The sequence below is a fragment of the Ptiloglossa arizonensis genome, chromosome 4 (assembly GCF_051014685.1).
Source record: "Ptiloglossa arizonensis isolate GNS036 chromosome 4, iyPtiAriz1_principal, whole genome shotgun sequence".
NCBI classification, from domain to species: Eukaryota; Metazoa; Arthropoda; class Insecta; order Hymenoptera; family Colletidae; genus Ptiloglossa; species Ptiloglossa arizonensis.
In genome coordinates, this window is record NC_135051.1 from 9134592 (window position 1) to 9149848 (window position 15257).

The 15257-nt window shown below is 46.5% G+C and overlaps 1 protein-coding gene across 5 annotated transcripts in view; it reads left to right on the forward strand.

Annotated features, from left to right (window-relative positions):
- LOC143146389 (uncharacterized) overlaps nucleotides 1-15257 on the forward strand; it is a 104437-nt gene that overhangs the window by 80049 nt on the left and 9131 nt on the right. For 4 of the 5 annotated variants that reach the window (XM_076310642.1, XM_076310640.1, XM_076310644.1 and 1 more), the window contains 4 exons: nucleotides 8322-9053; nucleotides 10284-10828; nucleotides 13149-13465; nucleotides 14737-15036. In XM_076310642.1, coding sequence (XP_076166757.1) covers nucleotides 8881-9053; nucleotides 10284-10828; nucleotides 13149-13465; nucleotides 14737-15036 — 1335 coding nt within the window. In that variant the 5' untranslated portion in view covers nucleotides 8322-8880. The remainder of the gene's footprint in view (nucleotides 1-8321; nucleotides 9054-10283; nucleotides 10829-13148; nucleotides 13466-14736; nucleotides 15037-15257) is intronic. The other variant, XM_076310645.1, reaches the window with a different exon arrangement.

Sequence of the window (15257 nt, forward strand, 5' to 3'; positions counted from 1 at the left end):
CAGTTTATTTAGTCGAAAAACCGTTGCAACTTTCCACAGGCATGGAACGACAATTGGTGCAATAATTGTTGATCCATCGTATCCGAGGAACGTGAAACATAGATATCCAGCAAGGAATGTCCTTCGAGTTACAGCGACTCGGTTACTCGTAAGCTTCTGCGAGATGTCTCTCAGGTTACAGCGACTCGGTTACTCGAAAGTTTCTCCGAGATGTCTCTCAGATTGCAACGACTCGGTTACTCGAAAGTTTCTCCGGGATGTCTCTCAGATTGCAACGACTTGGCTACTTAACAGCTTTCGTGAGACGTCTTCGAGGATGCAGCGACTCGACTCCTCGAAAGCTTACCTCAAGAATTTACGAATCGGTCGTTGCGGAGAACAAACACTTGAAACAACAACAGCAACAACTTCCGGGGCGACGAAACTTTCCAGCGACCGTTTCAACGGATGATTGATAGCGAGGAGCCATTATTCCTCGGCAGAAGCAAAAAAAAAAGGAAGATTATAGCACGGATAGAAAAAGTTGGAGCTAACAAGGAAGACATGAATTTTCCATACCGCCACGCGGATTCGCCACTTTCCTGCGGCTTAATTACTCGGTCCACGCCTTAATTACGTTTTATACTACGGTACATTAACCGTAATTGGAAATTACGGCCGTTGCGCGTCTTAGCAATATTTCAGTCGGCTTCTCTGGTAACTATCGACGAGCCCTTCGTGCTCTATAAATCCCTCTAGCCCAGAGAGGGAACTGCATCGAATATCCAAGATTTCGCTTTACAAATCTTTCTCGCGAGTTTCGGACCCTCGACCCTCGTGCTGGGGACAAACACAAAGCGAAAGGGGAGAAACCCCCTCTTCTTTGCGGTTATCCTAGCGATATCCTAACCGCTGGTAGCCACGAATATTTATGCTACTCGAAACCGGACGACTCAACCGGGGGATGGTTAATTCCGAATTATGTTACGCGCGCGACTAGGGCCCGTGAATATTCTAGACACCGGATATACACGTATGTATAACGAACGGAGCGGTCTCGAAGCAATTTCTCGGTTGGGACGAGTTGCGGGAAATGTTTCGTACAGGGTGACTAGAAAAATTGCTGCTCGTTTTGTGTATATCTTTTCCTCGAAGCTCGGGAGTTAAAATTCTATAGCAATTCTCTTGCGTGTCTATTTCGCGTCTGTGAAATAACAAATAACACCGGCAATGAGTCGAAACGACAGCCAATCTAAGCACGGGACTGATTTTTCGCGGACACTCGGTAATCCTGCATCGAAAGTACCACCGGACAGTTTTGTTCGGGAAATCCTCTCGGTGGTTAAATCGTTAATCGAACTTCGGTCTGTGTCAATGAATCGAAGCGCTCGATGCCCAGCTTCGAAAGCTTCTAAATCGCTTCCGAGCTTTCACGCAGTTTCCCCGCTTATCTCGCCGACCATCGTCCATTGTAAATCAATAATACATCGACGTGGACTATCGATGCCGTATTCCCCCTAAAGCATATTGGTCGGTCCTGGGTTAGGGTCGATTAGTGTTCGCGTTCTAATAACGCGTCGATTCGCGAGCCCTACCATTATAAATCACGGGGAAACGGTGGGCAAACGCGTTTACCGATTGCGAAATAATTACGAGGAGCGATCGGTTTGGAGGCAGACGTTAACGAAGGGATGCACCCGAGTGCACAGATGCGTCGCGTGGAACGTGGAACGTGGAACGTGTCCCGAGCACGTGGCTAACACGCCAATATCGAATACGCTCTGTATTGCTTCAGGATTGGTATCGAATTTTAAGAGAAAATAAATCTCTAAAAACGTGACTCCAAGTACCGTTAGATTTCATCGGTGAAGCGTGAATTATTATTCGAAGAACGTAAAAGTAAAGCGGGGAATAATTCTACAGGGGTGCTACGATATTACTGATTGAATTTGAGAGAAATTACCGTCTTGAAATCTCATTGAAACGGTACCCTCGAGAAAAGATTCGTTCCATCCGAACATATGCCTTTTAAAACACCAGTTCACCCGAGACACCCCGTATATTTCGAGTTTCGTTCAACTTCGCACGAAGTACTCTGTAGACGAGCGATTCGTACTTTTCGCGTACACAGCGTCGCCTTATTCTTGAGAGTAACGTTATCGTCGGAGCAACTGGTGCGTTTTAACGCGCGTCTCAAAGAGACGGGATTCGTACCCTTTGACCGACTCGCGTTACACACGCGCACCAACCGATACCACGTTCTCGGTGTACGAAGAAAACACCGTAGAAGTGGAGGAAAAATTGACTCGATCGACGAGCAAAAGTAATCAACGCGACCGTTCGATAACAATGTCTCGCCGATCGATCATTGGAAGATGCAAAACCGAGGAGCTAGGGAGTTAGGCAGGGTGCGTTTACCCGGGGTGCGGGCTAACGTAATTTCCATCGGGTTTTCAATGGGGAAGAAGAAGTATCGAGGGCGACAAAGCCGGTGTCGTTGATAAAAAAAACAACGTCGGAGAAGACGACGACGTCGACGAGGAAGAAGAGAGACAGGGAAAGATCGATAGAGGACGGAGACGACGAAGAATGTCATTTTCGTAAATGGTCGGTGCATTCTCGGAATATGGACCGAATCGGGATACGATAGCGGGTTCTCAGGCCTCGTCGATATCACGGTCGAACACACGTACGCGTAATCTCGAGCACGGTTAAATACCTGCCCGGAGATAGTGACGATCGAAGCGGATCCACGCGGATCGACGATCGAGCTCGAGCGATAGCTCGGAGCGATTTTACTTCCGATTCCCCCTTCTACGCTTCGTCTTGTTATCCGTATCGGTCTCGACGTGCGATGTTTTACGATGCTCCGTCGCTCGAAATCTTTCTGGAACTTCGAATCCAGAGTGTACGGCTACACCTCGATTATACGTCGCGTATTGTCCCCGTTACTTGTCGCGTTCGAGTTCCGTCCATCGAGCCTCGGTTAAAGAAAATTGTCGTTTCCGATTCTCGATCGAAAAACGAGGACGAGGTGCACGAATTTATTGGGAAGCTGTCCACCGTGATCTCGTATCGATAGATCTTCGAATAGCGGTTCCAGAGTAGCGTTCGCTTAACGGATCCAAGCATGCGAAACGCTACACCGGTTGCACGAACAAAGACATCCGACAGATTGATGCGTCCCGGACACGTGACGCGGAAAATGGTTCACGAGGAACGTTATCCGCTATTCGCGGGACACTGTGGCGTTCCTTGCGCCAAGCGGTGATGCGTAGAATCGATTAGGCGAACTTTGAAGACGGCTCGGGAGAAATTTTCCAATTCCCAAGTTCGGAGCATCGACGACTTTTGACCGACTTTCGGGAAGACGTAAAATATCCATGATTCCAGGACCTACGAAACAGTATGCTCTCGACATCCTGTCGAATTCAGGGGTGAAATTTCTATTTGAGAATGGATTCCTCGGGTAACGAAGTTCGGGACCCTCTGCGACGAAAATGGCAAATTTGTGTGGTCGTCCGAAATTCGATTAACCCAACTCTTCGCAGTGTATCGTCGCTCGTGAACACTTTATCGATCTTATTCGTACGATAAAAAAAGAAAATCACGCTAAAACGATCGACGCGACTTTTAAAACTCGTTTCACCGCCGGTGAAAGTGTCCGGAGAGTGCTAGACGAAAATTAATCGTGGATTTTGAATTTTTTACGAAGAAAGAGACAATATTTCATTTTAAATCAGTTTCTACGGATCTCCTATATTTATTATTTCTCTGTTTCTTTTTTTTCATTATTTTCCTAATCTTGGAAGATTTCTCTTCGGAATAAAACATACAAATTCATTTTCCATTCGATAAAATTAAACGACGAAACAAATTTGAAATTTTGGTAATAGGTAAGATAATACGGGGGTATCGATTTTAAAGTCAATTATAAATACTTACCTTCGAGCGGGAGTGTCGTCCTCCTTCTTGGATGGAATAAATTAAAAATTCCGATAATAGTTAAAATAATACGGAGGAGATGTAAGTAAATTTAACAAATTTACTCCTGTACAGGAGATAACCGCACGTTTCCATTTTCTTTGCGCATGACGGTGCATCGTTGCATTACCGTGAAAGATTTTAATTGTCGTAAACCGTCGACGCAGTGCAAGTTTTGCCCCCTCCGAATGAAGATCAATGCTCTCGACGGTCGAGTAAGAAATAAAACTCGAATTCTAATGGTAATATATCGGTTTTACGCGGTCACGGCTATTATAACGTGCCACGAACAAGCTAAATGAAAATTATGGTGTAACCCAATAGCGATAATAGGATACCTGGGACCATTTCGGGCCATTCCGCGCCTACGTCCAACCGGGATCCTTAATCTCCTACACGAGAATCATCTACCCGATTTCGCAAACTTTGTAATTATGATTCACGCGTTTCTGTTCGTAAAATCGTATCCACACTTTGTAAATGAATTTCACGTTCGTTCCATCGGGTGTTTTACAATGTTTAACCTACGGTTTATCGTCGCTACGTATTTACCGAACGTTTAACTCGGATAGAAATCGTTCGAAGCTGTATTTGCCTTTCTAACGTATCGCACCTCGTGCTCTCACCGGTACGCTGTCCAACGCAATAAAAAGAAAATCGTACAAAGTATCTTCATCCCCTCGAAAATTAACGAATTAATCCGTTTATCGATCGACGTTAAAAATAATTTAATTCTCGCACCGTAAAATCAAATCCTCGCTCTAACCGAGTTTCGTGTACAATTACATCATTAACGGCGCGACGAGGATCGCAAAATTTATCGATCACGCCGTGTTGGTTGTGTGTTGTCGGTTTCTGGTACCGGTATTATCGCCGGGCCACCTGGATAATCGTCCCTGGCGTGGAAATTAATCTCGAGACCCGCGAATTTTGCATCGAACGCAGCCGAGACGTTATTCTGATCGTTGATTAATCGATCAAGGAGTCAAACGTGCGGTATTACGAATTACAATTAGCATTTCGAACCGAAGTCACGATTACTGCATCGCATGCATTTACTGCATCCCGACGATGATACGAGCCGCTTAATTGTGCACTGAACAGGAGATGCTCGGGATCGAAGGAGAATTCCGATACTTTGCATCCACACTACGGGATTCCATTCTTTAAAAAAAAATATAGGCTACTATTCTAAGAAATACCGATGGCCCTAAAATCTCCTCGAAACAAAAAGCAATAGGACCAAGAAAAACACAAGAGCATTCGGTTGCATTCGTAACAGTTTTAATCGTACAAAAACAATAAATTACAAGAAATCCACATTGAGCCAAAATGGCTCGAATGGTCCCGATGTACAGTTAATTAACAACCCTTGGACAAATAGAAAATGATCATTAATTGGTTAATATCCATCTGACCTAGATTACCCAATCGACGAATTATCGTGCTTATCGCATATTCATGCACTCGGGACCAATCGATACGACAATTAATATTTAACGAAGAATCAACATTTGTCGCGCGAGGAAAGATCATCGGTGACGATTCGAAAGTACCGGTGTGTACCATTCGATTTTCGAGGGTCGACGATCCACACCGGGATGGAAAGTGTCGGGTTCGCTTCGAGTGGTTCGACGAAAGCTGTCCCAGCGTCTTCCGCGAACGGTGGTGAAGGAAACGAGCACTCGAGCCGCGAATTTGCACGCGTATCGTCGAGGAAATTTTCTGGGTTTCGACCACGTGTACATCGTGATTCTCGTCGTGGCAGGTAGTCAGTCCCGCTCGGTATGCAGGACAGTAGGTCGACATCCTCGTCTCCGGTTCCTCCTCTTGTTCAATTTTTTTTCTTTCCGCCTCTTTTGTCCCCTTAACGCGAATCTCGTTCGTCCGTATTATTTTTTTTCTCCCCCCTCTCTGTAATGGTATTTTAACGATGCAACGACCCGCGAGAAGAACGACCGAAACTTTGATCGGAAAGAGCCTAGGTGTCTCGTATACCCGGAGACTCGTGCGTTCAGCTCTTTGAACCCGAGAGGAGACTCTCGCTCGTAAGTTTTTGGCTCGAGATTAACATATCGTGCTCGTCAACGCGAAACATCGAAAGAGTTGAAAAAAAGAAACTTTCCATTTCGTCCAACTGATTCCTAGAAACGTATAAAATTTACGCAGCGATCCGTTGGCCCCATTTCGATCGTTTATTTTACCTGTCTTCCGCGTGAAGATCTCTCCTCCTTGAGTCGCGGCCCGCCCATTGATCGCGTTAGCCTCATTTTCCTAAGTGTCCATTATTTTCATTTCCCGAGACAGTTTCGTTCACTCGTTTCTCGCGTTACTCATCGGCTTTGTCGTTCTTCCGGCGTCCCCCTTCTCCGAGTTTCACGCATTTATTTTTATTCCGCGCGCTTTCCCGTCTCCTTTCGCTCCCAAGCCGGTCTCTCTTTCCCTCGAGTAGCGATGGGCACGAGAGAAACACGGTCTTTCGATGTTTCGTGCCTCCGGTGAAATATTCTCAGCGTGGGCGTAACGAGCAGCACGATTCGAGTGGGAGAAGCGAAGGGTGTACCTATTGTATCGGTATACCAAGTTCTAAGGTATAACGGTACACCCGAGCGTGATACAATAGGAACACCCGTTAGTTCTTCCACTCCGCCCATGGTACTTTCCCCCACGTGTTACAGTGTTACGGATGGGATTCGGGTTATTTTCCCGGCTACGGCGATCCCACCACTGTCCGTCGCTAGCAGCTGTACCGATCTCTCGTGAGAGCCATCCAGGCGATTCCCTCTGTTCCACCTCCATCCGGTCGAGGACAGAGGGGCCCCGTGTATCCTCCTTGGTCGTCTCCCGGCCAAAGGATTTCGTTGTTCGCGCTCGCTAGCAGACATGTTGGATCGCTCGGCTTTTACGGCCATCGAAAATTCGTTCGTTTCCCCCGTGTTCACGTCGCGTTTGTTTCGCCTCCAGTCGTCCACGGACTCGTACACCGGATTAGCCGAAAATTCCAGCCGCGAGGACTCCGTCCAGATCCACGGGATTAAATGACGAATAATAGTTGTGAAAAATTTTGGTGCTTCGGTGTTGTCTTTCGATTGCGTACGATCTTTCTCGGTTGAAATCGATCCGAACTGGACAGCCACTGGCCAATTGCTTCTGCAGCGAAGCACGCGCGCTGATCTCGTTGTTCTTTACGTAATACCGGTCGTAAAGATCGGCCGGGTCAACGTCGGAACGGTACGTTTTACTCGGTTGCAGGTGAACGGGACACCGACGGTAAATTCTATTTGTCGATAGGTTTTCCGGGTCGATAGATCGAATTTAATGGAACGCGTCGAGGGTCTCGTATGTTTCGCGATTAACGAGTATCGACCGGCTGCCGCCGGAACAATTCCCTTTCACGAAGAAAATTCTGTTCAATGCGTCCAGTGTTTTCCCTCTCGTTGATTCGCGAAGGGATTTAGAACCAGAACGCTATGTTCTTGATGTGTGTTCGCTACGCCTTTGCTTCGTAAATATTCTTTTTATATTCTGTATATTTACAATCCACTCTTTATCGCGTCGGTCAGTGTTTTCTCACCGTTTCGAAACGACGGCAGACTCGGAATTTAATAGGATTAAAAATGTTTAAAACTGCCACAATCGTGACACACTTTTATGCGTGTTCGTTACGAAGGAACGATATTATTTATTCGACGAGAATTATCAAAAGTGTGTAATAAAATTCTAAAAACATTTATCATCTTTTTATCTCCGAATTGAAAAATGGTGTCGTATCGTTACATTCGAGTTTTCAAAATTTTCGACTCGTTTTCAGATACTTGGTTCTTATCGAACGAGTACCGTGTTTTAGTTCCCGTGGGCAAAAATTCGTGGTACACACAGGGTCGGGCAGATTCTATGGCTGGTGAAACGAAAAAATAGAGCAAGGAAATTGCATCGGAGATTTCGTTTTCGAGGAAAGTGCATTTGAAAATCGATCTAGTGCCGACTGGCATTACGGATTCCACTGCAGGCATCGAAAGTGTTTTCCCCGCGCCTTAAGAACGGCTTTCAATCCCATGCAGAATTACTTACAGAATTAACGCGCTAACACACGTTACTTAAAATCCCATCCTGCGTAAAAATCATCGATTGGATACACGCGTACTAAATTGATTTTCCAAAGTCTTCCCGACCCAGTTTGCACCATGAATTATTTGTCCCTCCCACGTTGTACGCACGTATCGGTGTTTTTAACGTTAAATGTTATTAAGGGACGAAAATCCCCGAGTAAAAATCGAACGTCGCCGTGGCGAGAAATGTTTTGACAGGATCACCGTGTCGGAGAAGGAAGCTGCTCACCTAAATTATTCGGTTCGCAGGTCCATGTCCGTCGTCGGAGAAGTGGGCCGGTCAGTCCCGAGGCTATAGGCCAGTTTCGTGCCGGTGGATCTCGAGCGTTGAGAGTGTATCGGTGCTGACGAGAGAGAAAGAAAGGTGCTTTCGTCGCGAAAAGAAAGCAGGGATCGGCTGGACAGGGTATCGTCGCTGGAGATGAGTCATCCGTTTCCTCGTGAATGAAACGGCCGCACTCCGGACCCGGCAGACTCGGGACGAGTTAGGATCGCGGGACACCTTGCTCGGACACGTTCCAGCGAAATTAGAGATTAGAGGAAGCGTAGGAGGACACCCAGGGAGAAGGGCCGTGCCGAATCGAGCATGTGAAACGCGCCAAGGACGAAAGATCACCGGAAATCGTTTCGGGGTAACGAACGAGAAAGAAGAAAGGGTCTCGATCGGGTAACACGGATGAATTGAATACTTCCAGCGAGGGGTGGTCCAGGGGAGGTATCCCGTAAGGGCGATTTTCAGGCTACGTGGAAGGAGGAAGATACCGTGGAAAGATACGAAGAAACCCGGGAGTAAGTAGAAAAGGCCAGAATGAGCAGACGAACCGTGCCACCCGGTGGGTTAAACTCCTGCGAGAGGATAAGACCGGAACGACCCAGGAACCCCATCCAGAGGCTCGTATGGGGTCCCGGATCTCAATTTCTAGTCGGCCAAATCGGCTTGCCCGAGGACGAGGGCTCGAATCCACGTATGGCGCTCAGAAGGTACGTGTTCTTCGTCTATCGCTGTACACGGTCTACTTGCGTCGAGATACCTGCGTAAATGCAAAGTTTTAGTAATCGTCGAGCGCCATTCCAGCCAATTGTTTCGTTGGCTTTGTGTTTGTGTAAATTACACGGATCAACTTGCTCTCGAGGAAGACCGGAGATGCCTAGTTTCTCGCAACTTAATCGCTAGGTTAGAAGCTGGTATGTTCGGGTAATTGTTGAGTGCCAGTCTAGCAATTTTTTGAGTAACTTTGCGTATACGCGTCTAGGATCGACTTGTTCTCAAGGAAGAACAGAGATACCTACTTTCTCACTGGCCTGACTCGGATCTAATCCGGTAGATAATTTATGCAATTGCTGAGCGCGATTTCAGGTATCTTTTTTTTAACCAATTCCAAGTTTTCGCCAAACGACACGCGTACTATCGACACGTACTCGACAACGACCGTGTTAGAGAGTGGAAAATTGATGTAAAATCATTAATACCGATTCTGGCCATTCGTTTAACCTGTTTTTCGCAATTTAATCGACCGGTTGATTCGTATTTACGAATACGTGATACCAGCTGAACCGAGCAGGATCGAGGGAACGGAGTAACCCGCAGAATTTGTCGGCCCGTATAGCTCGTGAACGCGTCAAGATAATTTGCTCCGTGGTCGGGACGGGTTATAGCACCTGTCGGAACCCGTTACGATTATGGTTATATTGATCGATTAGACGACAGAACAGGTTCATTAGGTCCCCTGGGTTGCGATGGGATACAACACTGGGTAACTGATTCCGAGTGTCGATTACGACGGGACAGATGTTGGCAAACTTACGAAACTCCAAAATCTATTTGAGTAATAACGGATCGTCCGACTCAAAAATTAATATTCCTATAAAATCCGTTAGCCTTCCGAAAGCTCGAGAGTCTATTCGAGAAAGTAAAACGCTCTTTTGAAAGTTTTCCAAGCATAGAAAATTATTCTTTTTATTACCGAGACCAACGTCAAAAGATTTCACTACTTTGAGCATCTCCCGACGACAAATATTTTCCCTTTCGACGGTGAATTTTTGCTCAAAGCTCAATAATTAATATTCCTTTAGGGTCGGTTAACTGATCGAGATCCTGTGTTTCGTGTTTACCCGACTCGTTACCATTAAACGTGAAAGCTAGCATTAGCCAAATTTCTCGTGCCCCCCCGTTCCAAGGACACCTTAAAGACAAGCATTTCCTTTGAACAGACTCCTGAGACTGTACGAGGGGAGGCAGTATCGAGAAGCAGCTGGCTTCCTAATGAAGCTGCCGCACTATACTCTCAAGGCGACCCTGCCGGACATTCCTGTGGACCTGTTGATCGAAACTCTGCCACACAGTCTGTCGTTGTTGGAGGCACTCTACTCGAGGCTTCTCGAACTGAACGTCAGCGACACAAAGATTCTCCGGGTGGAACAGGTCCTCTGGAGGATCGTACACCTGATCTCGATCAGTCAGGACCACTTCCGTTTGAGAATCTGGTGCAAGTTGCTGGTATCCTTGAGCAGATTGGCCCCAAATGCGAGGAACATCCTGGTAGCTAGGAAAAGGGCTTTGGAGAGGGCTGTGGAGGGATTGGGTAAACACGGACTCGTATCATCTTCCCAAACGAGCAATTTGGAGAACGCCGGAGCGTCAAATCTGCTACCATTGCCCGTGGCGCTGAAAGAGGAGCTGGAAACCAGGATCGATGCGTACAAGCTAGCTGTACACAAGTTGGAGAGCTTTGGAAAACACACCAGGACGCACAAAGGTAACAATGGGATTCATCGATACCGTTCGGGGCATTTAAAACGCGAATCTACGGTTTACTCCGCACAGTATATTCGAGCAATTTCGACTTCTTCGAAAGGTCTACTTATGAACTCGGTACAGTACACTTCACCCGTTAGAGTATAATATGAAATACTTTCTCGAGTCGTGAAAGTTGAGCACGTGACTATAGCCGGTAAAGTACTTGTCGCGAGTTTCGGTAGGTTCGATAACGAAGAAACGTAGATAAGAGACGAGAATCTTCCCGGTCGAAGTAGACGGTGTTCAGCGAGCTACGCGATAGAAATAACATTACGAGTATATGGGAGAAAGTCTGAAAGTCTACGGGGACCCGATGCACCGTTTCCTGATCCGATTACTGTCATCTGGAGTCTGAAATAACACACCGCGCGTTCAGTTGCATTACTTGCGGACCGAGTTCCACTTATCGCGGCCACGGGAATCCGCTATCGCGAACACCGATAGCGATCCAATTCCGAAGATCGATCCGAGGGAATCGAACTATGGATTTCGAACAACCAGGGATCACGAAAATACAACGTGGATCGCTTAACTTTAACCCGTACGATTTTTTCGATTGCAAATTCTTTTTTGAGCGAGGTAAGAAAACTGTAGGCGACTTTGAAAACTTGAATGTAAAAAAAAGAAAAGAAGACAAGCTCCGTCGTTTCGAAAGCAAAGATCTTGGTTCGCTTACCAGTTAGGAAAAAATTAGGTGGACCACCCTGTACATCTCGTGAATAGTCTAGATTTACCTCGCTATAATTAGTGTTGCTTTCTCTTCCCTAAAATTAAACAACGCGTGAGCAGTGTCGGGGAATTGCCTGGGGGCGGTGAACAAAATAGGTCGTTCGAAATTTCATAAATTACAAAAATTGTTTGTTCCTTTTATCGCACAGTTTCGATCGTATTTATACGTTAAATATTATTATTGTTTTAACAGAGAACAGGGGCGTAGTAATATATTTCAGGAGAGCAAGGGGTTACAAAAATATTAGACCGGAATCGTTGCGAATTTTAATTAGAAAGTATACAGGGTGTACTACCTGACTTGACCAACGTCATTTTTTTTTGGTAATTAGCAAACGAATCGACCTTTCGAGATCGTGACGCTTAATTTTTTGTAAATTTGACGAAAGAAATTTATCCACCACTTACGATAAAAATTGAATCGATCGAGATAAGCGGTACACCCTGTACGTCTAATGTAATGTAATACCGCGAGAGAAATCTTAATCACCGAAAGTATTTTACATTTTACGGAGGGCTTGATATTACAGTACACGCGTCGTTTACTTTGCCCGGTGTGTAAAGACGAGAGAGAGCATGTCGTGGTGTCATAGTCAACGTTTCGTCGCGTATAGGTCCCGTTAAGTATTGAACTTTAGCGCAGCTGCCGCGGACGCGTTACATTTCCGAATGCAAATACCCCATACGATACGGTGGACGCTAATGCGTTTACACACGCGGCCAGATTCGCTTCGTTGTTGGTAACGTCAACACGGAAAAAGGCCACCCTCTGTGTGCGTTCTCCACCTCTCGTTGGCTCCATCTTTCGATCGCCAGGTGTTCGACCCCTTGACGATAAATAAAGTTTAAGTTCTGGAACGAACGGGAGGAAGAATGGCTGCTCAATTCCCTCGAATACGTAAAATTCCAACGATTCTTCGCATTCGCGCGAACACAGTCGAACGTGATTTCAATGCGCGTTCCTCCGATTCGAGATAATTGCCGAATAATTATCCGCTCCGAATTTATCGCGATTCGGAATTTCATTCGGTTCCCGAATTGCAGGATGATTGAATGCCTCTACGCTCGTATAAAATCATCGGACCGGTAGTCAGCGAACGTTCGATTAGCGGAGTTAATTAAAATTATTGTTGACTTTTGAGAAAAAGTATGTAACGAAATTTAAACATCGAAAAGTGATCGTCTTTAAATAGAAACCATCTTCCTGTATCGTCGCCCTGTACATGGGTATTTTTACGCAAAGTTCTACGTCGTAGCACTCGTAGGTCCCGAGGTTTTCACCTTTAACCCCGCTTATCCGAAATTTACGAACTGAAAAATACTTACGGGGCAGGGGAGACTCTGGATCCTAGTCTCTGGTTGCAAAGAAGTCCGTTCTCGAGCAATCGTTGCTCCTAGAATTTAACGCAATCCTGTCGTAGGACTCGGGAGTCAGACGGGGATTAAGGAGGACTTAAAACGAAGCCACGAGTGATTCACGATTTGTCGAGCGACCGTCCGAGAAATCGTAGATCTCTCGTGAGAAAGTAATCCGCGGTTTGCATTTTCAGCTGACCAAGGTGTGCAGGCAGCCTCGCATCAGCGGCAACTTTCGCTCAAATACAGCGAAATCCAGCAGAGGCTGATCGATAATCAGAGCCTGCTGAACACGCTGGAGAAAGCTGGCGATCCGAGCGGCTTAGAAAGTCTCTTATCCGAGCTGAAACGAAGGGTCGAGCAGGACAAGGAAGCTCTCAGACAATGGACGGCCTTGAGGAAATCCACGCTCGGTGGGAACACGAAAAATCCACCATTGGCTGCCAGGTTGCTGCAGTTCTCGAGGGGTTGCGACTTGGCTTTGCAGCTGATGCACCGAGACAATCTACAGGTAGGTTCCGAAATCGAATTCAAGCTCGGGATTAAACGGTATTTAAAAGCGGGAAAGAAATAAAATTGTTCGAAGAGAGCGGAGAACGCTGACAAGTCCCGCGAGATCGTGGCTCAGCAGAGAGGAAGCTCGATGAACAAAGCCCTGTACGCGAGAACCGGGATCTCCGACCACGTGAAATCCCTTAAGAGCCCTCCCACGATCTTAAATTATCCGAGCGTACTCGCAACGTGTCTCCTTGCGATTCACCAAAACCTGGACTCGACTTATCGATCGGGAAACTTTCGCGTCGCAGCTTAAATCGCAACTCCAATGAATCTCTAGGATTTGTAAATCGTCTTCGTCGAGAACATTTCTCGCCTTGATATTCTACCGATGCATCGCTCACAATCGGACGGGGATAGTTTGCAACGCTATGCGCAAAATTTCAGATAGCTAAGATTTATTAGGGAAAGAAAATCATTCATCTTTCACGGTTTTGCGCTACGAAGACCTGTTGCAAATTACCCCGCTATTGATGATCCAACGCAGCCAGCAAAATCTACAGAGTGCGAGTCAGATGACCTGCGAGTTAAGGAGAATATAGACACCGCCCGTTTTACTAGACGTCTGATCCAGTACGATCCTTTTTCACTTCCAGTATTCTTTTCAGGCTCTCCACGGTACGGAGACCGTCTCTGTGAACTCGTATCCCTTACGTAGTGCGACTACAGGGTCCGACCGAATATAATTCTCTTTTACTTTCGAGTAAGACTTGCTTCTATTATTTGATGGACACTTATTATTTTTCCCTCGGAAGGAAAATAATATCGCAACTTTCTATCAGAGTGGTCCACTTAGGATTTTTTGGCCCTCAATTTTTCTCGACCGGCTCGATACCTTTTCGTAACTAGTGAAGAAATTAAAATTACAAAACTTACGAACAATCGAACACCATCGCCTCGAAAGACTCGAAATCGTATTACTCGCGACAAAGAAAATTTTCCTCTGCTCCGATCGAGGTGACACCCTGTAGATCGCGCTCCGATGGCTCTCTCCGAGCTTCAACGAGCTAAAAATCTCAATTTCAATTTTCGAGAGCGTGCCACGATCATTTTTCCCGTGAACTTTTCACCGTCGAGACATCAAAAGCAGAGACAACGAAATGCGAAACGTGTGTACGTCTGGCAACGTGTTTCCTCGGCTCGAATCCCGCGGAAAATTCCCAACGGGGCGATGAAAATGCACGAGAGCCGGAGCTTTTTCAAAGGTATGGCATATTTTCCGTGCAGGTATTCCAATTGGACGAGAATCTGGCGGACGACTACGAAGAGGAATCCAGCAGCAGCGCTGGCTATCACACGGACGAGAGCTGTAGCCCGACTCCAGAACCTTTGGTCAGTAACAGCGATCTTCGTGGACCTGGAGAGAATTTTTCCAGCCTCGGCGACGCAACCGCCGAAAGACTGGCCGAGAGATACGCGGCACTCTACGGCCAGGCTCATTTGCATACCCTGGACGCTCTGGACGCTCTGGAGCCCCTCAAGGATGCGGCTGACTTGAAAGCCAAGATACTCTATTCAGTGGTCGTGGTAAGTGGCACTTTATGCAAAGTAGGAACAATCACACCGTCGTCACCCTTAACGCCCGTGCATCCCCGTACCTAGCGCCTCAAAGAGACCGAGAGTCTATCGGTTAAGGCTAGAGTACAACTCGTTAGAGTGTCTTTATTTAGGAACGAATTTAACGACGAAAGAAAGGTAAACGAGGGAGGATCTCTCGTGGAGTGAGCAATGATTTCCACGTGGACGAA